Here is a 24,003-nt window from a genome sequence, read left to right on the forward strand (position 1 = left end):
GTAGCCCGGGTCTCACCTGGGAATCAGGTAAGAGGTGTGTCGGGAAGGGGTTGAGCCCCGTTTGTCACCCTCGTCGTCCTCCTCGAGTGTGCTGCCTTCACACACACGCGCGCGCGCGCGCACACACACACACACACACACACACACACACACACACACACACACACACACACACACACACACACACTCGATGTGCGTCAATCCTGGGGCCCAGCCGAGTGATCGCGGGCGGCCGTGGGGCCCCGCGGGGCGCCCGGGCTGCGGGCACGAGGCGGCCACGTGGGCGCGGGCCTCGCTCGTCGCCTTCTCCCCGCACTGCGGCGTGGGGCTGCACACAGGTTCGTCGGTGTGTCCGCCGAGAGGGCTGCGCCTGCCCCCGGGGGGTCAGCCCTGGTGGGTGCAGTGGTGGCAGGCTCTCAGGGGTGGGGGGAAGGTGACCGGAGCGAGGGGTGCGGGGCGAGGCGGCAGGTGGGGGGGGGCGTCGGGGGGGATCGGCGGGCCTGGCGCCCCGAGGGAAGCCCGGGGAGCCCTGGAAGGATCGGGCAGGTGAGGAAGGTGTGAGTGACCAGGCCAAACGAGGGAAGCCGGAGCACCTGCTAGGAGTTGACTCCTCCTGGCGGGAGGGAGCCTGCGGGAAGGTAGTTTTGAAAAAAGGCCTTGGGGCCTGCCTTCCTTCCCAGAGAAGAAATCGCTTGTGAGCGGGAAAGAGAGTAACTGGCTTCCTGTGATGACTGTGGTGGAGTGGTAACCGAGGTGACTGTGAAAAGGTAAAGAACCATACCCTTGATTAGACTCTCTCAGCCCCTGTATCTGTGGGAGCCACTCCAGAGGCCCGCCCCTGTGGAGAGTGGGTCTGGGGGAACCCAGCTGCTTTCGTACTAGGTGGGAAATTGTGGCTTAGGTGGAGTTACATAGGGGATGAATAAGTACAGGGTTTTTGTTGTTGTTTTGTTTTGGTGGAGGGGGATGTGGACAGCATCTGTCCTTTGGGTTCATCTAAGCTGGATGAGAGATTATTCAGCTCCTTTGCTGCTTCCTTCCTCTAGCACCACCTTTGGATTTTCTTCTTTCTCTCTCTCTCTCTCTCTCTCTTTTTTTTTTTAATTTTCTGCAAAGAATTCTACCCCAAAATGAGACTGAAGAGGGAGGAAACATTAGTCATGTGAAAACATTTTGACTAAATTTGGTCAAGAGACAAGTTGATGCACTTTTATTGATAACTACATGGAATGAAATAGGCTGATGTACAGACAAGAGTCCTGGACTGACGTGTACCCCTGAGAAAGAGAGATTTGTTCTCTGACTAGAGGGCTCACTTGGTCCAAGTTCCAATTTATTTCTCTAAGCCTTAGTTTCTATGCAGTTATTCCATTAGATACTATGACCTTATAGTAGCAGCTACAAGGCCAGCCAGCCCTTAGTGACAGGGAACTTGTCACGTCCTAAAATGGCTGGCCACCTCACCCCACTAGACGCCTCTGACCATTGGAAAATTCTTTATGTTGAATCGACATCTGTTTCTTTGCAGTTTGTACTCTTTGGAGCCACACAGAAGAAAATGTCTAATGCTGCTTCCACAAATATTTGAGGATTGCTAACACATTTCCTTCTTCCACTCACTCCACAAGGCTCCTTTTCTTCAAACTAAAACATGCCCAGTTATTTCAAACAGGGCAGTAGTGTAGGGCGGTGGAAAGAACGCCAGCTCTGGAGCCAGACACATCTGTATTCAGTCCCTTCACGTACTAACAACTGCACTCTGAGCTGCAGTACCTTTCTCTGAGATGTGTGAATGGCAGTTCTCATCCAGCACTGTTCCCTTGAAGATCAAGGATAAATTGGGTGCCTGTCATGCTCATAGTAGGAGCTTAAAGAATGAGAGCTGTTATATCTTGAGTGGCACAATTGACAGTTCATTGTACTTGCTCTCTGAACACACTGTAGTTTGTTCATGCGATTCTTAAAATTTCTGTAGAAGGGATTATTCTGGGTTCTTCTCTTGATCTGTATCACCCTTAATGAACCTATTTGTTAATTAAAACCTTAGGTTTTTTTTTTTTAATATCAGTGCTGTTGTTCAATCATTCTTAACTTTCTTTATAAAGTGTAGTTAAATCTGAATTAATGGTTCCTGGAAATGGTAGTCATAGTTCTATCCTGTTGTCTTCATAACTATCCTGCATGGATCTCAAATTGGTATTAGAAAAATATGATTATTGAATGCATAGTGTCAGCTCAGCTGTCTTCTACCACTGTTATGCATCAGTAAGAATGTGAATGTACTTTCTATGCTAATTTTTAATAACAAATCTGAGGTCTTATTACAATGTGGACTCTGTTAGAACTGGAATGTGACAGGAATGTCTGATAAGCTTTACTGTTATATATGTCAGCCAAGGATGCTGTCTGTTTGGGTGAAGTGAAAGGCTGCCCAGAAGCAAGCCAGAGGCAGACAGACTTTGCGTTTATGTGCGGTTATATGCTTTCTCTGGCACTCAAAGGGTTTTCTATCTTAGACCAGATTCTTCCCTGGTGGAGGGAGTTCTCCTCTGGAAGTAAGTCAGGCATGGTTAGAAGATTCCTTAACTCTTTCGCACCTAGGGCTCCCTAGACTTCTGAAAGCAAATTCCAGCTTGAGCTAACCAGAGGTTTTTTTGAACAGGAATGTCTTCTTAACCAAATTCTGGCTACCTAAGCAAATTCTGGCCTCCTAACCCATTTGACCTCCTGCTCTCCTCCTTCTAGTAATTCCAAGCAGGAGATTTCTCCAAAGCATCAGGCTTAGGGTTCCTTTTGTTTCCAGGAGATTTCCTACCTGACCTCTTCCTCTCTCTCCCCATCTTGGTCTTTGTGGGTAGACATGTTCCATGGTTTAAAGAAGAAGATCATTTGTGGGGCGCTCAGTCCGTTAATTACAAAATTGTCTTCATCTTGGCTACAGGATGCCGCTGGCCTGATGAGAATGAATGTGTGGGATTGTTGGTTGATGCACCCCCTGACAAGGGAGATGAACACAGCACACTAGAAAGGATCTTGTCATTGTCAGCAGTTAAAAGTGGAACTGTTGCTTTATTGAAAAGACAGTTTCTAGGTAATTTTGTCATTAAAACGTGGTCATGATTAGTAGATAATCCTTTGCTTGTGAAGAGATTAATTTAAATCAAGTAATCAATTAAGACTTTACATGATTTAAATACATTGGTGACATCTCATTTTATTTAGGAAAGATTCCACCCAGCTGTCTTTTCTAAGTCTCTCTCTCTTTGACCCCACTCCCTGTCCCCGCAGGCCCAAAGGAAGCTGTTTTCCTTCCAAGACTGTACCGTCCTGAGCCTCTCGTGTTTTGGCCAGTGCCGTCTCCTCTGGCTGGAATGTTCTTTGTCTCTCTGGTAAATGTCTATTCATCACTCAAGACAACCCTTCCTCCCTCCCTGTAATTACTTCCTCCCCTGTGCGCCCTCAAATTCTTGTACTTATTCATGCGGTATTTGTTAGGGCTCTCCTTTGTGGCCGGCACCACGGTGGACTCCCAGGATATAAAAGCTGAACAATACTTGGACACGGCCTTTGAGGGCCTTAGGGAAGAGGGAGCCGACACTCAAAGTGTTGCTAGGATATCAAAAGGAAATTAAAAAAGAAAAAAAGTATCAGCTCTCGCCTGTCTTTCTCCTCCCCCGGCCCCTCTCCGGCCTGGATGGGTCGGAGCCTTGGCGCGTACATTTCCTACCCTGGGGCCAAACAAGCGAATTTTCTGCTCCTAATCCGACGCCGCCGGTAGAAGTGTGTGCTGCATTGTGCCAGCATTCTCGTGACACTCTTAGGTGGAGGCATCTCCAGGGTCTGGTGGGTGGCCTTGAACTCCTGCTGTTCGATTTGCTGCCCATAGCTCGGGGCTGGCGCGGCGCTTGGTCTTTTGGTGAGCTTGTTGGTGCCCGCACGCGCGCGCAGCGGGCCTGTGGGCCTGCGGGCCGGGGAGAGGTGGCGGCGAGCGGGCGGCGGAATGGAAGCCTGCAGCGCCCCCGCTGGCCGGGCCGCGCAGCAGCGCCTCCCTCGCCCGCGCGCCGTGGCCATCAGTACAATTCCTGGTGATGGCCCGGGTCGTGCCGCACTTTTCAGAGTCCTAATAGAGGCTTTTAAAAGAACTGTGGATTAAAACACAAAAATCCCCGTGCCCTCTCCTACTAGTACCTCGGGGAGCCCCTGCATGACGAGGTGTTGTAGGCGATCACGGGGTGGGGAGTCTGGCCTTCCCATCCCGGGGCTCGTCTGGGGCGGCGTGGGTCCCGTGCCGCCGCGGCCTCGGCAAGCCAACCACGCCGTGCTGCTGCAGAGAAAACGTGCCTGGGCCACTGGGCAAGCGGAACAAGACTTTCAGCAACTTTAGCCCGTTCCTAAAGGCCATCAGAAGGTCCTATGAGCTTGTGATTCGGCGGTTTCCCCGTAGGCACTGCTGGCTAGGGGCGCAGGGGAGCGAAGGCGCGCGAGGCCTGCTCTTGTGGACTTGGGCACTCGTGGGGCTCAGTGTGCACACTTGGGCGTGCTGCGGGAATGGGTGCCACAGCAAGCTCCCAAGCCCTGCGGTCCCGTGAGTCCAGCGGCGGCCCGCGTCCCAGGTCTAGGGACCCGTGGCTGGTCTAAGGGGGAACAGTGCCATTTTGCTCGAGGCGTGAACTCGCTAGGGAAGGGTTTCTTCACCAGAGGTAGGAAGCTGGGGTTGGGGTTGGTGCGTGAAGGAGAAACGGGGGGCTGGGGGCCTCCCATGAAGGTGCCCGCGACAGGGGCGTCAGAGCTCTGCAGTGGTGGCGGGGCTGCAGGGAGGGGCTCTGCGGCGGGAGTGGGCGGGAGGAGCTCTGCGGCACGGTGGGCGGGCCCGGGGCGGGGCTCCGGTGGGCTCTAAAAGTCGGCGCCCACCCGCTCCGCGCCGCCGCGGCCACCACCACCTCCCGAGCACACTGGCTGCGGCCGCAGCCTGAACGCCTCCCCTGCGGCAGCCGCGCCTCGCCAGTGGGCGCAGTGCCGCAGCGCACGCCCGGGTGCCGGCTCGCTGCCGCGGGCCTCCGGCCGCGCCTCCGCGGCCACCGACCCGGCACGGTTGTGGGCGCCGCGGCGCTCTCAGAGCTCCGCCACCCTGCAGCGCGCAGCATGGGATAACCCGGCCATGGTGCGCCGAGATCGACTCCGCAGGTGGGTGCTTCGGCCGCGCCGTGCTGCGAGAGGGGGGTGTGGCCGGCCGCGGGATGTGCGACGCGGCCACGGTCGGGGCTGCCTTCGCGGCAAAAACCTCTCCCTGTCAGATCGCCTCTCTAGGGAGAGGGTCAACCTGTCCGCGGCAAGATGCGCTCAGTGCCCAATCGCCCGCTTTTAACCCCTTCCCCACCCATCGCCCTAGTGAGATGGAGAACGTCTGGGTCCCGGCGACACCCAGGTGCGAATTAGGGGTTAGACTCGGTCGTCCCTGCTGCGTGACTTAGGGTTTTAGGACCTTGCCGCAGTCTCTGCCGTGGTGCAGTTAGGGATCTTTAGACGCGGGAACGCCAAGGCGCGAATTTGGCTCCTTAGCCGCGGCTGTCGGCCGTGGGCTTCTACGACAAGGTCTTGGACACGCAGGCGTTGCCGCGGTGCGTGTGCGCGGGTAGGATTCTTAGACCCAGGACGCCTGTGAGCGCCGATACCCGCTTCGGCGTGACTTAGGCTCCGCCGTCGCCCTGCTGTGGTCTGGGGTTTTAGGGCTGCGATCTTGCCGTGGAGTGGCTCCTCTGCGGCGCGCGGCCCCGTGGGGAGGTGACCGCGGCTGGCCGCGGGGTGTCCGCGGCAGAGGCGCGGACCCGCGCTCCCTGGCCGGACGCAAGGGAAGGGAGGCGACAGACAGTCTGGGAATGTGGACGCGTTTGCTTTGGTTCTGCAGGTTTGCCGTCCTTTTCACCGTCTCCCCGCGGTGCCAGCAGGTTTGGTAGTGTTAGGTAAATGAATTTTCTCCCGTCCGGGACAGAATGGCTGATTCATTTCTCGAAAGTTTGTTAGTGGAGCTGGCGGAATTCATACTCTAGAATCCTGACTCCATCCCATAATGTGAATTTGACTTAAAAATCTTGGTTTAATCCGTGTTGCCTACGAACTGCCCGACCGCTTCCCTGCTAAAAATCCGCAAATGTGCGGGACGTTTTTAATCTCCGCGGTGGAGCAGAGAACGGCGGCTCCCCGAGGGGAGCGAAAGGGACGACGCAGTGCTGAGGTTTGAGACGGGGCGTCCGGCACCGGGCGTTGCCCCTCCCCACCCCGGCGGGCAGCCCCCTCCCCAGATCGCCGCTGCCGAGCCCCTCCCTGGCGCTCCGCTGAGTCACCGCACCGCCCGCGGGCGACCGGGCGAGCCGCAGCCCTGAGCTCCGTGTCCTTCACCTCTGAACGTGCGGGGCAGGGTGTGCGCTGCCCGCGGGGCCGCCATCCCAAGCCCTGGCATGTCTTGCATTGTCTTGAAAGGTAGGACCGTGGAGATGATTGACGGATGAGTTCTTCGAGGAGGAAAAAAATAGAGAGACAAATCCTCAGCTCGCGTAGCCGAGAGCCGGGCGGTGGAGACTCTAGCGGCGGCGTTTTACCGCCGGAGCACGGGTCTGCCTCCCCCTTTGTGTTGCTTGTGCTGGGTCGGGGTGCGGCGGCTCACAGGTGGTGTGGCGGCCGGCGAGGGGAGGCCAAAGCTCGGTTGGGGACCTAGCGGCTGTGTCCCTGACAGTCTTGATTTTAGTTGTGGACGGGCGTTCTTTCCATCCCGGCTGTTGTGAGAAGGTGTCCGGCAGCCCGGTCCCGGGAGACCACGGGGAGGGGAGAACCGAGGGACGGCTTCCACGCCTCTTGAGCGCACGGCCTCTGCGCGGACCTGCGGGGTATCAGCGCTGCCTGGATTGCACTGGGGTGGGGCCGCGGTGGTCATGGGGGGGGGGTCCTCGTGAAATTACATAAATCGGAACTCCAGAGTCTCCTAAGAAAAGCAGAACTAGAATCTGCTACCCAGACTTCTCAAGAGATCAGCTGTCCGGGGTCGTGATGAAGCCGCTTGGGTCGGCTGGGCTTTGCAGGGGGCTTTGCAGGAGAAGCGGAGTGGCTGTCGGGCAGCTGTCTTTTGCTTTCAGTCTCCACCTGGAACGTTTCCAATAGGCTTGAAAAGTACTCAAAATCCTGAGCGGTGCGGGACGAGTGTATTGTTACATATCACTCTGCCTTCTCTCTGTAGGTGGTCTCTACCAAGCGTATGTATTTTAAACATGTTACTGGTGGCGGTGGATGATGTTAAGTGGACTGATTTTTTTTTTTCAGAGTTCATATGAAGGAATTTTTTTTTTCCCTTAGGACACCTTGGTACAAGTCAAGGAAACCCTTTCAGTAGGTCACAAGGGCGAGGGGCTGAAGTTGGAGGGCATGGGTGGAAGATGACAGATTTTCACCTTAAAAGTTAGACATGGCGAGGAAAATACAGCGACTGACATGGTGGTGGCAGTGCTGTCATGGCTTCTTGGTAAACGTCCCGCCCCGGAGCCTCAGCCCGAGTTTGCTCTTGCGGTGGTGGAAGTGAAGTGCTACCTGCCTGCTTTTCCCACAGGATGAGGGAGTGGTGGGTCCAGGCGGGGCTGCTGGCGGTGCCCCTGCTGGCAGCGTATCTGCACATCCCGCCCCCTCAGCTCTCCCCTGCTCTGCACTCATGGAAGACTAATGGCAAGTTTTTTACTTACAAGGGACTGCGCATCTTCTACCAAGGTAAGAATTAGTGGACTCCTGTGGGCGTGGGTTCTAGCCCAGGTATGGCCCCTTGAGCACCAGAGCACCCCCCACACCCCCCCCCCCCGTTAGTGACAGAGGGATAACCCCCTTTTCTGTGTACCGTACTTGAAGAAATGGTGTAGAGCAGGGAGACTCACAAAGCTGATGACATAGTGGGGGAGAACTGAGATTTCATTCTATACACCTGGCTCTAGAAAAAAAAATCCAATCTGATTTATATCAGATCTTAGTTTTTCAGTGCCCCTAGTGTCAGATAAGATTTCCGCAGTGTACCAACTATTGTATCACTGCCCCATTCCTGATTTCATGTTATCCAATTGTTCTTTTAAGTTGTTTAATGCATACCCAAATGTGATTTAAGCCTAACAATGTTGCATAAATTAATTTGCTAATGATTACTATGACTGCCGTTTATCAAGTAATTACCACATGCAGGCATTGAGTTGCATTTTCCACATTCATTGTCCCATTTAATCTTTACAATATCATTGGAAGGCAGGTGCCATTAACCTCATTTTATAGGTGAAGAAACTTAAGAAAAAGATTGGAAAAGATTTCTTTTGGGCGGGAGTCAAGAGCAATAACGAAAAATGTTTGTCATAAACCGTTTTTCATTATTGCTCCTGACCTCCTCTCATTGCTATGTTCAATTAAGTAAGTATATATTTTTCTTTATGTTGGTTTGACTGGTTTCCAGATTTTCAATATTTCGTATTTCACTGATTATTTGTATAGATTTCTTAAGAAAAAGGCTTCCTGATTTAAGACCAGCCTGAACAGAAATCTCCACAAGCCTCCATCTCCAAAATAATCTGCAAAAAAAAGCAGGGCTGGGCGTATGGCTCAAGCAGTAGAGTGTGAACCCAGCAAATTTTAGCCCCCGAGTCCAAACTTCAGTACTAGAAAAAAAGCAAGGGGGTCTTCTGGGCTAAAATATGTAAACAATTTTCATTGCTTTTAATTAAATCATTTTCTGAACAATTTACTACCTTTTGAAAATGTCTCTGACAGTTTAGATGAGCCTTATTAGTGGCAATGCATATTACTACCTGTTAAAGCTAATTTAAAATAAGTTTAATGATTCCATATTATCATGTGCATTCAAACATTGTCACAAATGTTCACACTGATTAGTCCTCTTTTTGTAGTTGATAGAATTTTGTAATAGTTTGAACATTATACCCTTCGTACTAGATTATTGGGTCTCGATAAAATAAAAAGTGCTGTGTCTGACAGCATGATTTAAGATGCCTGCTGGGAAGATGCCACATCAGAGGACTTTGTGATTCTATAATGATAAAGTGCAAAGAAGTTTTAGTAAAAAGGTAATTCACGCTTTCATATTAATGATATAAAGTGAATAGAAAAATGGGGAATATATTGTAAGTCTAGATATCGTTTAAAAAATTCATATAATGTGCTATTTAGTTTTTTTACTACACAGATTAAGTTCTCATTCCTAAAGCAATAAACTTGCATTTAAAAAAGCAGTGCATCAAGCTAAGTAGTACATAAAAAAAGCGGTGCATCATTTTAACATCATCTATTTGGTCATAGTTTTTCATCCTTTATACTAGATTACTTAGAGTTTTCATATACTTAAGCTTATAAGGAGTGGGCCTAACTCGTCTCTCCTTTCCAGACTCTGTGGGTGTGGTTGGAAGTCCTGAGATAGTTGTGCTTTTGCACGGCTTTCCAACATCCAGCTATGATTGGTACAAGGTAATGAAGTCAGATTTCTAAGTCTTACTGTGTGTCTTAATCCAAAAACCAAGGATTTTCTTTTCAGCACCGGAAAATTTTTGTAAATTTGAGTTGCTTAGTAAAACTACATTAAATGTCAAACTGTTTCTCATTTACTATAAGAGAGTAAAAAATTCTTTGGCAATCTGCAAAGAATCATTGCCAAGTTAAAAAATGTTCGAGTTCTGCCCATAATCAAGATTGCTAGGAATCAAACATTTTCCAAAGGATGGTCTTTGGGGCCTGTGGTGGTTTCACAAGGCTTTTGCTCTGTCGAAGCCTGTCAAGCCCAGATAGGGACAAAGCTTCTGGGCTGCTGTGGGTTGGGAGGTGCAGGCAGTTTACATTATTCTTCATTTCTTTTAGATTTGGGAAGGTCTGACACTCAGGTTTCATCGAGTGATTGCACTTGATTTCTTAGGCTTTGGCTTCAGTGACAAACCGGTAAGCAGCAGCTAGATAGGACCAGTTGTTGGTGGGCTAGATGCAAATGGAGGGACAGGTCAGCACAGAGGTTTTGACTGATGACTATGCTGTCTCTTGCCTTTGCTTTTCTTAGAGACCACATCACTATTCCATCTTTGAGCAGGCCAGCATTGTGGAAGCACTTCTGCGGCACCTGGGGCTCCAGAACCGCAGGATCAACCTGCTGTCTCATGATTATGGAGATATTGTTGCTCAGGAGCTGCTGTACAGGTCAGTGGCACTGTACTTCAACTTCCTCCCAGGACAGTGTGTTCAGCCACTGCATGGGTGCTCAGCTACGTGTGTTTCTTCATTTCCTGTTCCAGGTACAAGCAGAATCGATCTGGCCGGCTTACCATTAAGAGTCTCTGTCTGTCCAATGGAGGTAATTGTCTCCGTGGTAGGTAGGAAGGAAGGCATAGCCTTAAAAGGCTTAAAGAATGTCACAAGAACATCTACATGATACTTTGATATTAACCATACACAATTAAACTAGAGGATCTTTTACCATTTTTGTGCTGTGAACCGCTTTGATGATGTGACATGAATGGACCTTTACTCAGAAAGGTTTTCACATATAGGAAACAAAATAACAGGGTCATCAAGGAAAGTGTTTCTGTTGATATTGTCCATAGGAAGCTACAGCATGGTAACATGTATTACTTCTGTAACACATTAGATACATGATACTTGATTAGGAGTGAGTGATGTCACTGCTGTTTTGCCTCTCTGTAACAATGCAGTGGAAATAGGCTTGATGATACAGTCGTATTAGCATCAGGTTCTTCAAGTCTTCAGAGATGGCAATACCAATTTTAAAACTTAGTGAGCCCCCCAACTCCTCTGCCCCCAAATCAGGCCTTTTGAAAAGATTTTTTTTTCCCTTGAGTACAACTTGTAAATGCATGAATACCTAGATGTCCTCACCTAATGTGTTAAGGAAGTTAGGGGCTTTAAGGGCAGCCTGGAGGAAGTCTTGTTACTTTATCAGCAGTGTCACCACTTTCTTTTTTTTATTTAAGAATTTATTAATAGTGATTTTTACATCATATTTTAAATAACGTATTTAACAAACAAGTATTCAAGAAGAGAATCTCTATATACAATCACTGGCACTTAGATTTTAGAACATAATTAAAATCAGGCTGAGGGTTTGTATGTCATAGATACATATTAATCTATATAGTAAGACCTTATGTCTATAGTCATACATTTTTATGTCTATGTAGTTGTGTTTATATTTCCAATACCATGTCCATAGCATTGTGTATGCAAATATCACCACTTTCTTTCAAATAAGCATGCTAAAGGGAAAAATGGTTTTCCTTTATTTAGGACCTGCACTCACTGAAAACTTTGTGTGTTGGTGTCTGTGCACACGTGCGCTCACACACAGATTATTAACATCAGTGTGTTCTGAGCAACAAGAGCTAATGCCAAGTAGTCAGTAGCTTTATAGATGACCATATCAATTATTTCTTACATTGCTGTACTTTTAAAAGTGAAACATAGCTCCAGTGGGATATAATTTAATTGGTTAATGCAAAATTTCTTGGAGACATAATTATAGGTGTGCAGTCATTCCTTAATGAGTGTATACATACATTGTCCCTTGCTTCTGAAAGCTGTTAGACAATATGTGACTATACTGCTTGTCATTTGCTTTGGTAGGAAAGGCCTTAGAGTGGACAGTGAATAAGGTGAAACGTTTGTGATAATGGACTAAAAATTGTTGCTAACATGACTAAGAGAAGCTTGTCCTTCTGCAGGTATCTTTCCTGAGACTCATCGTCCTCTTCTTCTCCAAAAGGTTGGCACCGTCACTGAATCACTCTGTAGTGCTAAGATTTGTGCTGATCTTTATGGGCCCTACTTGCTGTAGTGCTCTATTTAGTTAAAATTTTCCTTCTTATGAATTCCCATTACAGGGGTTACTTTTCCCTTCTTATGGAAATAAGGTAGTGGAGGGATTCCTACATAAAACCAAACACTTCTTTCTGAAATAAGAGATGAGTTAGCTATTTGAAGAAATTAAACTATGGAAAAATTTGTGTCACAAGTATGATAGCTTAGTAAATTTCGGACTAGGCTATAGGCTGTTTTAATTCTAAAGTTTAATATGAGTTAAAAGTCTTAGATACATATGGCCAGGCACAGTGGTGTGCATCTGTAATCCTATCTACTTAAGCAAAGCAAGGCAAGAAGATGGCTTGAACCAATAAAGTTGGGTACAGCCTGGGCAATAAAGACTCTACTTCATTTAAAAAGAAGTATATTAAGAATCCAGTGAAGCATAATAAGTAATATTAAATGGAATTAGAAATAAATTTGTCGGGGCCGGGAGTTTGGCCTAATGGTAGCGTGCTTGCCTAGCATGCACGAAGACCCGGGTTCAATTCCTCGGTACCACATACATAGAAAATGCCGGAAGTGGTGCTGAGGCTCAAGTAGTAGAGCTCTAGCCTTGAGAAAGTCCAAGGACAGTGCTCAGGCCCTGAGCTCAAGCCCAGGACTGGCAAAAAAAAAAAAAAAGAAAAAGAAAAAGAAATAAATTTGTCTAACATGACAAAGAAATCAAGAAAGCAAAATAACAAGAAAAAGAATAGAGATCTAGCCAAATTCCTTTTGGAGCCCCTAGTATAAATCATTTGTCTTGGGTTGTCATCTTTCTCTGGATACCCTAATTGAGCCTTTCACTTACTACCTGCAGCTACTCAAGGATGGAGGTGTACTCTCTCCCATCCTTACGAGGCTGATGAACTTCTTTGTGTTCTCTCGAGGGTAAGTCATCGAAGATGGACTATGGCCTGGGAATGGTGTAGGGAAAAGTTGTTCCTGTAGGTCTGAACCAAAGCTTGGACTTTGATAGTCTCAAGCAAAGGTGTTGGGTCCTTGCCAGAGTAGAAGGAATATATAAACCAGTAGTTGGGTCAAGACTGTATGATCTCTGAGGTTGCAGCCATATTTAGGATTCTGAATTCTCCTCACATTCATCTTCCCACATTTTCCACTTTTCAGTCTCACTCCTGTATTTGGACCATATACTCGACCCTCTGAGAGTGAGCTGTGGGACATGTGGGCTGGAATCCGCAACAATGATGGGAACCTGGTCATTGACAGGTAGGAAATAAGCCTTTGTTATGGGCTCTTTTGGATGAAGAATCTCCTTTTCTGCTCCTTATTGGCACATTTCTAGTCACAAGAAGGCAAATCAGAAACCATGAAGCAGCAAAACTAGAATAGTCTGTGCTTTCCAAGAAAAAAGTCAAACACAGTTCTCACCTTGCAAAGAAAAGCTACAACTTCTGATGTTAACTCAGCTTGTAACCAATTGGCTAGGAAATTCTTCTTTAAACTTTTTGTTACTAATGTTTCATATTGTTTTAATAGAGTTGTGAAAGGAGACTAAAACCTCTCTCAAGGTAGGAACCCGGACTAGTCTTATACAAAGAATCTCCAGGTCTGGGAATACCAGAAATAGTGACTAGAAGCAGTGACAGCATAGCTACTTAAGATGAGGTCGTATTATCATCAATAAGGTTAGATAGCTTCCAGCATTTTATCGGATGGCTTTGCTGGGAACTGTGCATCAGTGGGGCATTCTTCCCTCCCGGCCTAAGCCCATGAGTTCCAGAAGGTACTTTTCAATAGGAAAAAAAAAACAAAAACAAAACACATCACCCTTTAAAATTTTTATTTTCCTTTCTAAAAAGTAAACACTATTGCTTTTTTTGTTGTTGTTGTTGTGTGACTCAGGGCCTCACTAGAGCTTACCTGTCCCTTTTTGCTTTAGTTATTTTTTTCAAATAAGGTCTTGAGATTTTTGCCTGGAGACCTGTCTTGGATCATGGGTCTCTCCGAACCTTCATTTCTCATGTAGCAGAGATTACAGGCAAGCATCACTATCTAGCTTTGATTTTTGAGGAGGGATTCCCCCCTTTTTTTTGGCCTGGGTTTAGCCTCTTAACTGTCATCTTCCTATCTCTACCTCCATTTCAAAGAAGTGATATTTGAGGTTCTCAGAAATAGCTGTCCTGGAGTTCTCAATCAAAACAATCAGAACACTCAAGTCTTGACTGTACATCGCAACAGGAAGAATTTTCCTTGTTCTCTTTACAGAGGAAACTATGCTTATGAACTTTTCTTAGAATTTTGAGGTGGATGTCAATTTAGAGATTCTGGGGTTCTATTCTCTAAAGAATAAGGAAATGAGGTCAGAAGATAATGTGCTACCTCTTTAAGTCAAAGAGCTGGTCAATGGTGGAGCCAAAATTGCAAATGTAAACCATGGTTTAGTCACATAGACTCCAACCCAATCTCCAGCTCTTTTGTGATCTTAGATCCTGCCTTTATAAAGGCACTTAATACTCACTATGGGAATAGTAGGCATGATCACTGTCTCACTTTCATGGGCTATTCCCAGGAACCCAAATTGCCTCTGAACTAAGCCTCATGGGGCATCAGAGTCCCACTACATAATAAAGATTTCTTCTTCGACTCTTGCTGACTTACCTGTCCTATAGTCTCTTGCAGTACATTAATCAGAGGAAGAAGTTTAGAAGACGCTGGGTGGGAGCGCTTGCCTCTGTAACTATTCCCAGTGAGTATTTTTTTATGTATGTGTGAATATTTTTATATTACTTCTGGATAGAAAACTTAGGGATGAGGAGTTTTAATAATCGTGACACCTGTCACCTCCGATGTTTATTTGGCAAATAAAAATATATTAGATTAGTTAGATCTAATTTTAGGTAAACAACAAATACATTTTTTGTACATAAATATGTGTTGTGTTCCATCCGTCCTTCCCAACAAAACCTACAAATTGTTTTATCTGAAATTCAAATTTAACAGGCATTTATTTCACTGGCAACTCTACTCCCAGGCTCTTGAATTCCATTGGCATGTCAAGAGTGGGGCATCCAAAGCATCAGAGCAATAATGCAAATGTAGCTGGCATCTCTGGCATTCGGTGTGCATTGTTAGAGAGATTGCCACATTCAATGCTGAACTGCTGTGTCAGAGGCTGTGGAGATTACTAAGGCTGTTAGGTAGCTTGTGCTTTTTGTCTCTTTTTACACATTAGGAAGAAAAACAGTACAGTGCCTCATATGTCAGTGCTCCAGAAAAATATTGGTTGAGTTCAAACATCAAGGGTCAGTTATAATGGAAGGGACTTACAATGTCTGATTGCATTCAGGATTTCTAGAAAGAGTATGTGTAGAGTAGGGTTTAATCTTTTTTTTTGTCTAGGGCACAGAAAGTTGGGAGGGACCAAATGGCTGGATATGGGAGAAAATGTGCCAAATGAACTAACTGGTTTGTTTCTAGCAGTTCTTCATAGTCTAACAAAAGAAGCTAGGTTTTTGTATAGTATCTTTTTTAATGGAAGGGAGTCATTTTTAGAATTACAACAGGAGAGTACATGTGAGCTGCTATTAAGTCTTTCTTCTTCTCTTTCCTAGTTCATTTTATCTATGGGCCATTGGATCCTATAAATCCCTACCCAGAGTTTTTGGAGCTGTACAGGTGAGTACCCTTTCTTCCTGACATGAATTACTATTAAGGATTGCTGGCACTAGCTGTTGTCTCTGGTGTTTGTCCAGGAAGCATAAAATTGAGTTGGGAAATCTTTATTCTCTCACATAAGTATAAAGATCAAGAGAGTCAGTTATACATTTCCTATATGGCTTGTTTTCACTGTCATGGCTATTTCACATTTCTAGGTGTAGAGGCAAGAAAAAGTTAAGCGAACTAAAGCGTGAAAGTGGATATATCTTAAGAAATATTTGTTTTAATCTGACTACAAAACTAGCTTGCAGATCTCAACTGAAACTGAACAGATTGCAAAGAGAAGCTGAGATCCCCTCACTGGGGGAAAGTGCCTTCCCTTGTTACTCTTTCTAGGCACTTACTCACTTGGTATCAGTGTGAGATCTTGACTGTGTCACAAAAGCATCTTTCATACCATCAAATGTCCTAGTGAGCATAACCTGGTAGAAAACAGCTTGCTCAAAACTTCACCCAGAATCCCCTCATATCATCTCCATGGATTAGGGGAGGGTCCATTGTTACCTTTGCGTTGGCAGTGAGTTGCTTAGTGTTCCACTTGTTAGATGGTATTCCTCTAAGGAGCTGGAAGTCATTCTGTTTTGACCATTGCTATTGAGGCGTTCTATTTTCAAGATGTCTTGTTAGTTTCTATATTTAATTAGTAAATTTATTAGCCTAAGATATAATTCCATAGTGGAAAGAGAATAAGCTGTTTGTCAATTTTTTCCAATATAGAATGTCTGCAAAGGCATTTACTGGCGCTTCCCACTGGCTTACATCTTCCCCATCCTCCAGCCTCAAGTTCACCTACATGCTGTTCTCTTCCACTAGGAAAACGCTGCCGCGGTCCACAGTGTCGATTCTGGATGACCACATTAGCCACTACCCACAGCTAGAGGATCCCATGGGCTTCTTGAATGCATATATGGGCTTCATCAACTCCTTCTGAGCTGAAAAGAGTAGCTTCCCTGTATCACGTCCCCATTCCCTTACCTGTTGTATATTCCACTTAGGAAGAAATGCCCAGAACAGGTCCTGGCAACCAAATACCATTCTCTTAACAAAAGTCCATTTTACTCACATTGCTGAACAGAATATAGAAAAAGGCAGCAAAAGCTCCAACTGAGGATGACATAGTAGTCCACCTCAGTCCTGTGACATCTGATCAAGTATGTGGGTGTGCCTTTGTGTTAAAAGGAAATTCTGATCTGCATTCTTACTGATGCAGAAGGGTAGGCACGATATTACTACCTTACATAATAGACATTTAAATATTCCTGTGGAGTTTTCTGAAATATTTAGATATGGGAATTTCTGTCCCAACCCCAAGTGAAGTCCCACAGTAAAGAACGGGAAGGGCTCTCCTAACAAGGCTTTAGGAGTACGTGGGTTGTTTAACATTGCTTAAATGAGACAGAGAGAATCTGTTGTCCTAACTGTGGATTTAGTTTCATCAGCTATTCTAATTGTGGATGTTTTGTTAAAATAGATAACTTGCCTAAATAATGTAGTACCATAAGTATGCTTTAAGACAATGATTTGCTTACACATGTACATGCTTCATAAGGATACTAAACCAGCAGACCCTTCCCCTGCTAGAGTAGTAAACCTTATTAAGAATGTGTAATTTCCCAATAAATTGAACTAAATCCAAATTATTTACAGAATTTCCTAAATCCTAATCAGAGGATATTAAGGAACAATTGCATTTATGCCAGATATTTACTGTTATTAGCTGGAAAGCCAATAATAATGTGACTCCTCATACCTCAGTGCTTACAAGCATGTCCCTCCAGAGTGAAAGGGGAGGGAAGGAGAGGGGATTGTTGTTACAGAGCAGGTTACTGTACTGAATGTACAATGACTCTTTTTGTGATGATGCTTATTAGCTCCTTATTGTCTGTCCCAGAGAGGCTTCCTCACATAGCTGAGCAACTCCTATACCTTATAGACAGTAAAGTCCCCAGATAGTTTCACAAAAATTTTGAAAGACCTATGAGCAAATGGTGCTGAATACTTTTTTAAACCACAGTTTCATTGCGTTAGTAGAAGCAGAATTAAGTGATTAAATTCTTTTTTCTTTTTTAAATTTTAGAGTTAAGAACTTCAAGCATAACAACTTTGAAACTGGAATAAGTGTTTATTTTCTATTAATAAAAATGAATTATGACAAAGTGGATTCTGGCTTCCCCTCCCCCACTACCCCTCTGGGATAAAATTTTCCACCATTGCCAGGAGCTTTCATACATTAAACAAGAGAATGTAATGAAGTTCATTTTAAGCAGCAGGAGTATATAGGCTGTGAACTGATTTTCAAGATCACCCAAAGCTGTACTATCATACCAAAGCTGACCAAGTGAGAAAAGCGGAAGGAAATAAACACAAAACCCATGCACAAAGACAGCTTGATCTGCTGGCTCAGGGACAAAACATTCAATTTGCTTCTCTAAGTCATTAATCTTTGTTATTCTGGGAATGCATGCTATTACTCTAAAATAGGAAGGAAGAATACTGCAGCTTTATCTTGCTCAGTAAGTACTTATCCAACAGAAGCTAAGATAACATCTACAGGTGTGCTCTCTTTGCTTCTGACTGTCACCTGCATAGTTACTCCATCAGCTAAGGCCAGTCTGGATCTCACCAATAAGTCATAGCCACCTCTGTAAACACCTGAGAGAAAAAGTGAGGAAGGCCATATTAAGATCTCAAAATAAGCTATGAGTAATGAACTTTTATCATGCTCTGCCCATATCTCCTTTCTATTATTTTAGTGTTTAGAAATTTGTGGGAACTGAATCTTACATAGAATTCTAACTTCAAAACACAAAAATCCATTCCTGTGAAAGCCAGGTATATAGAAGGTATTCAGTAGAGGATGTGGGATCAGTATCCGGTGAGAGATATAAGTTAATGTTTTAGGCCAGTGTATATCCTAGAAAAATAGGCTTCAAATAGTAACTCACAAAATAAGATGATGGGACAATAGCTATAATAACTGTATGGCTGCCCATACAGAGCCCTTCCTTTAAAATTAGCAGCAAAATTAAGGGAAATCTGATGGAAGTCTCTTACCTGCTAGATAGAGTGAATGGGAATTCTTGTTCTCAGGGACTTTATCTGATCTCTCACATGGCTGCATACCCAGAAATGTGATGATGTTATTGACAGCTTCTGTGCAGAGAAAGTTTTTACAACAGTATTAGAAAATAAGTGGAGGGATCTGACTCTGTCCCTGCATGCTCTGGTGCTCTGAATGCACTGGGAGGCTTCTAGTTGAGAAATTAGTTGAATCAAGTACATGATAAAAATAGAAGCCTGGCCTTTTGAGTAAATGGCTTCCAAAGTATTTAAAAGAAAAAGAGTTCTGAAATAGCACGTCTACTAGGCTTTCTACTACTACCAGACAATTATATTGGCCAAAAACCTGTCTTTACCTTCAAGGGTCTTGATAGAGCTCAGAGCAAAAGTCTCTTCTTTCTCAAAAGTATCTCCCACCTCTTCCCAGGCAGCAGCGAAGTTAGGCTTTAGCACCTTCTGAATGTGGTCAGATACTGTCACTTCAAGATCTTCCAGCTAATGGACAACAAGCAAGGGTCAGTCAGTGAAGGACCTATGAGTGCAGAACAAAACCACAAGGAACGAATCATTTATTGTCGTTTGCTACATCTCTGCAGGGGGCTAGGAAGACTTTTACCATAACTGTTTAAGTTATATAGAAAAGTAAGAAAAACAGGACATTAAGCAAAAGCCAAATCCGGAATCAACATTTCTGGCCCTCAGGTGTGCTATTAGTCAGGTTGCCCTACCCAGTCATCAAGTACCTTCTAAACCTGGTGTTAGCTAGCAGTTATTCTTGTCCAAATTAAAACTCGGTGAAGCAAAACCAAAATAACCAACTTTAAATAAAACCAAGCTGATGTATTACTTCATGAAAAATCATTTTCCATATCGTAGTTATAAGGGAGGAAAAGGTTTTCTCCCTTTATGAAGTGGTAAATTCCAGTTCTCTTTGGCATGATGTAATTCCATCACAGCAGAGGATTTAGTCTCCCTCCTTCTTAGTTGTCATCCATTTGAGAAGAACAGAAGCCTCTTAAGTTTCTATCAACTCTTCCTAGAAAAAGGCAGGAGTCACTCACCACATACTCATCATCATACCCATCCTCATCTGGAACTCCAGTGTTAGGGTCACAGTCCCGGACTGTAAACTTCATGGTACAACTGAAGGTGCCGGCAACTGGAGGAGAAAACGAAGGCAAACCTACATGAGTGGGTGACGCAAGCATGACGTTTCCATCATTACCTAGGAAGTAGCAACTGTGCTCAGCATCAGCCATGTGTTCCACATTTTCAGGTGAAATGTGTGTATGTTTTGTTTCTAGGGTAGTTGTTTTTGAAGCAGCCTGCAAGTAGGTTAAGAAAAAAGAAAGACAGTCTGGCAAGTATGATGTTAAAGTCTATTGTGTATTGTGGGTTAGAATGGAACAGAAAAGGTGGCCTGGACAAATAATTTCCACATTGATGTGAAGAAAGTGGTACAGGAGATACTTCAGGGAGCTGTTTGCCATGCACGTCAAAAGGACCTGTATAATGAAAGATAACAACTATGCTAGGTCCTGAGAAAACAAAAAAGCATACAGATAGATGCTGACATTGATCAAGTACATCAGTTTCAATAGTAAGATTGCCTTTAGACTGTGGCCTTACAGTGGGTCCACAGATAACTTTCAGCCACAGTGAGTAGGTCAACAATGAAGTCTAGTATTGATAGTCAGTGTCTTAACAATGGCACATCTCAGATGACTGGTGGAAGTAATAAACAGAGTTGGAATATCTTTTTAGCAAGCAGTGTTCATGAAAATAAGATTTTCCAAACTGCTTGAAGGACAAAATTTAGAGGTGATGAAAATGCCTTACAATCCAATTGAGGTCTACAGCAGTGTTCTAAGTATAAGAAATATTAGAAAGTATAGCATTAAATAGTTATTTTGGGGGTAAATAAGAAGTAATAAACTCAAATAATAAAGAATATATGATAACATATTCAGACATATCTTCTTAGTCTTTAAGCATCTATCCATCATCCATCCATCTAGCCATCCATCAATCTAAATTGTCACCACATGTGAAGATATAAGCTATTGTGCAGGACTTTTAACAAAAAGATAACTGAGAGATGACCTCATTCTCGAAGAGCTGATAATCTAATAATTAACTGTAGTGGGGCGTGTGTGTGTGTGTGTGTGTGTGTGTGTGTGTGTGTGTGTGTGTGTGTGTTCTATGTTATCTGTAACACTGCAATGAAATGGTATAAATTTCTCCCCTCTCCTCCATACCTCCTGGATTGTGTCTCACTAGTGCTTATTATAGCTCAGGCTAGCCTCAAACTTCTCCCTTAGCTTCTCAAGTGCTGGGATTATAGATGTTCATTTCCACACCTGGACCCATAGGTTCTTTAATATAAATTTTAAGAGTATTATTATATGAAGTTGCAGGAGTAACAGCCTAAAGAAACTAAAAATGTGAAAGGATCTAACAGTTTAGCTGATCACAAAAGATGGCAGAGGGATGGCAAACAGTGGAAGGTAATGAGCAAAAGGAAAGCAGCTAGAAAGTCCTTGAGGACAAGTTATGCTGGCACACGGGTGATGAGAGATTATGTTTAGGAACAAATTGTAAAATGCTTTATTTCATGATGGACTTTGAGTCAGCCAGAGACTGAGAAATTAAATATAAGCTAGAAAAGATAGTGCCTAATTCGACCACGGTTGGAAATTCTGTTTAGTAGGGATCTGAATTCCCAAGGTAGATGGATCTGTCCCAAATACCACACAGGGTAGTGGTTTGACAATATAGTATTTGGGACAGAGTGCATCTGTCAAGATTGTGGAATCTGTTTGGTACTAGTAAGTGATGGAAAGAATGACTAGTTAAATTAAGGTAAGATTTTTTTTTTCTTCTAAGGGAGGGGAAAGAAATAAAAGTTAACACAAACCAAGTATAGGTCAGCTGAGGTATTTTTTAAAAGGATGAAAAAAATGATGTAGGATTATGGTAGGACAAAAGTTGTGAGAATGAAGAGTCAAGATATACCTAGCTTGGTTCCAATTAAGCAAAACAACTAAAAGGCAGATGAAGAGGACAACAAAAGACAGAGATCAATGGTAGACAACGGCATATCACAGACGGGTATACTGTATGAATACTGTGAGCAAATAAAGAGGGTGCTTAAATAATAACCATAGGATATAGAGAAACAGATTGAGGAAGTAAATAAGTCTGACATTAGTAGGGAAAATATACTTGAAGTCTCTGTGACAGTTTTCTTAAGTGGTTTGGTTGATAAAATGAGAGAAATTTCTAAGATGAGCTCAAAATAAAAGCCACAGGCAGTAATCTATCTGTAGGGCTGGGGAGATAACTGATACTGGCTAACAGGAGAGCAAGTAGGAAAGAGGGGCTATGACAGGGCCACAGCACAATACTGAAGCTACTTCTATAATAGGAAGATGCATATTTCATGAATAGGCAAGGCACATAACTAAGGGGAACAGGAAAGTATTCCCTGAAGGCTACATTAAAATTGTGCTCAAAAGTGGCAAGAAATGGCTCAAGCCTATAATCCTAACTACCTAGGAGAAGATTAAGAAATCACAGTTTGAGGCTGACCCACACAAAAAGTTCTCAAGATCCCATCTCAACACCATCCTAACTACTTAGAGGAATTCAAATAGGAGATATAGATCCAGATCAGCCTAGGTATAGACATTGATTGAGACTGTATTTTAAAAAATAACCATGCAAAAAGGGCTGCTAGGCAGTAGAGTGCCTGCCTAGCAATTAAGAGTTCAAGCCCTTGTACTGCCCCAAGCATTCCAAAAATTCTCAAAAATGAGGTTTATTCTGTGAGGACTAGCTGAAAATAAGGATCATCTTCTGACATTAGTAGGAAAGAATGAATTCAAGAAAAGAGATGGATGATAGAAGCTAAGAAGGACAATGATATGTGAATTAGGCTGGTGTGCATATAGTATGTAGCATGGCAAAAGCAGTATGGCAAATATCACAGTAGAAATTTGGAAAGAAGGCCGGGAGCATGTCCTAGTGGCAGACTTCTTGCCTAGCATGCATGAAGCCCTGGGTTCCATTCCCTGGTACCAGATACACAGAAAAAGCTAGAAATAGTGCTGTGGCTCAAGAGGTAGAAAGCTGGCCTGGCCTTGAGTTCAAGCCCCACGGCTAGTCCAAAAAAAGAAAGAAAGAAATTTGGAAAGAATTCAGGTTTCCACCATGGAGGAAAGATTGACAAAATAAGAAAGGTTTATGGAGAGGTTCCAGAAAGCATTGTCAGGAAAATAATGAAATGAAAGGGTTTAACAAGGGAAAAGAGTAGAAAAGTGGTATAAAGGGATGGACCTTAATACAAACTACCTGCAGCAATCCTCACAGGTCTGTACTTAGCTGAGAAGAAAATATGCTGAATAGTATGCAGAAAACCAAGGAGGATGAAAGTATACTGAGCAGTGAGTGCCCAAAACAAGGAACAGGTAACAGCTGTGCTGAATCTCTGGGAGTGCTATACACATAGCAAGAGACACTGAAGACTAGGGTTTTCTTTAGGACAAATATAAGGGGAAAAGGAGGGATAGTATAGAAAAAATATTCAAGTTATCAAGAAGCCAGTCACTAAAAGATAAGACTGAAAAGATGAGAGCATTCTTGGGTCAGAAGTCAGGAGAAATTAAAGAAAGGCAGAAAGGAAATAAATGGTAGAGAGCCAACAGGGAGCAGGTATGGAATAAAAGGTCACTCTAGGTCTAACTGGGCATAAAGGTCATGGAAAATAATAGAAAGAATGAGGAGGGACTTGAGGAGGAAGTCCAACTAGATTAGCACTTGAAGCTTTGGAAAGAAACAAAGAACGTGATCAGCAGGGTACTGTATAAGGAAGCTGATTAAGATGATTGCTGATAAAAAGCTATTGCTAGTTGTAATCCTCGATGCTCAGGAAGCTGAGATCTGAGAGTCATAGTTTGAAGCCAGCCAGGGTAGGAATGTCCATGAGACTCTTATGTCCAATTAACCACCAAAAAACCAGAAATGGAGCTGTGGTTTAAAGTGGTAGAGCACTAGCCTTGAGCCAAAAAGCTTCAGGATAGGGCCTAGGCTCTGACTCCCCAGGTCTAGTACACACATGTGCACGCATGTGCGAGTGCGTGTACACACACACACACACACACACTATTGCTGATAACTTTACAGAGATGTTTGGATTCATAATTACAGGGAGTTAGCAAGTAGTTTGTCCAAAGAAGAAATTGACGCTATTAGATGGACAGTAAGTGATTACAAAGAGGAAAGTACATATGAAAAGAAGACTCTAAATCTATGTCTTCTCTAGAGAGATGGAATGTGAAAGGATGGCAGTTAAGATGCTGTAGATATTTTTTTTGCCAGTCCTAGGGCTTA

The 24,003-nt window shown here is 44.3% G+C and overlaps 2 protein-coding genes across 3 annotated transcripts in view; one reads left to right on the forward strand and one right to left on the reverse strand.

Moving 5' to 3' along the window:
• The first annotated feature begins 4,936 nt into the window (after positions 1-4,936).
• On the forward strand, positions 4,937-17,713 carry Mest (mesoderm specific transcript). 2 transcript variants are annotated; one of them, XM_090333307.1, is made up of 12 exons: positions 4,937-5,184; positions 7,595-7,749; positions 9,416-9,495; positions 9,883-9,960; positions 10,076-10,212; positions 10,308-10,366; positions 11,751-11,791; positions 12,692-12,762; positions 13,000-13,101; positions 14,505-14,581; positions 15,447-15,510; positions 16,366-17,713. In XM_090333307.1, the coding sequence occupies exons 1-12, from the start codon at positions 5,159-5,161 to the stop codon at positions 16,481-16,483; spliced, it is 1,008 nt and encodes a 335-aa protein (XP_090189433.1). In that variant the 5' UTR covers positions 4,937-5,158; the 3' UTR covers positions 16,484-17,713. The 2 variants fall into 2 exon arrangements, with proteins under 2 accessions (XP_090189433.1, XP_090189434.1); XM_090333308.1 differs by lacking the exon at positions 9,883-9,960.
• The window catches only part of Copg2 (coat protein complex I subunit gamma 2), a 105,621-nt gene continuing 99,272 nt past the window's right edge, over positions 17,655-24,003 (reverse strand). Inside the window, exons 21-24 of the mRNA XM_090333306.1 lie at positions 19,674-19,771; positions 18,969-19,107; positions 18,607-18,705; positions 17,655-18,204 (exon numbers count right to left, since the gene is read on the reverse strand). Coding sequence (XP_090189432.1) covers positions 18,074-18,204; positions 18,607-18,705; positions 18,969-19,107; positions 19,674-19,771 — 467 coding nt within the window. The 3' untranslated portion in view covers positions 17,655-18,073. The remainder of the gene's footprint in view (positions 18,205-18,606; positions 18,706-18,968; positions 19,108-19,673; positions 19,772-24,003) is intronic.

This window comes from Megascapheus bottae, chromosome 5 (genome assembly GCF_031878675.1).
Source record: "Megascapheus bottae isolate mThoBot1 chromosome 5, mThoBot2.hap1, whole genome shotgun sequence".
Lineage (NCBI taxonomy): Eukaryota > Metazoa > Chordata > Mammalia > Rodentia > Geomyidae > Megascapheus > Megascapheus bottae.

What these genes read in the sequence shown, in the direction of transcription:
- Mest (XM_090333307.1), top strand. Translation starts at nt 5,159, where the DNA reads ATGGTGCGCCGAGATCGACTCCGCAG. An exon ending in CCAGCTATGATTGGTACAAG is followed by an intron (nt 9,496 to 9,882) that starts GTAATGAAGTCA and finishes CATTTCTTTTAG; the next exon opens with ATTTGGGAAGGTCTGACACT. An exon ending in GTCCTCTTCTTCTCCAAAAG is followed by an intron (nt 11,792 to 12,691) that starts GTTGGCACCGTC and finishes TACTACCTGCAG; the next exon opens with CTACTCAAGGATGGAGGTGT.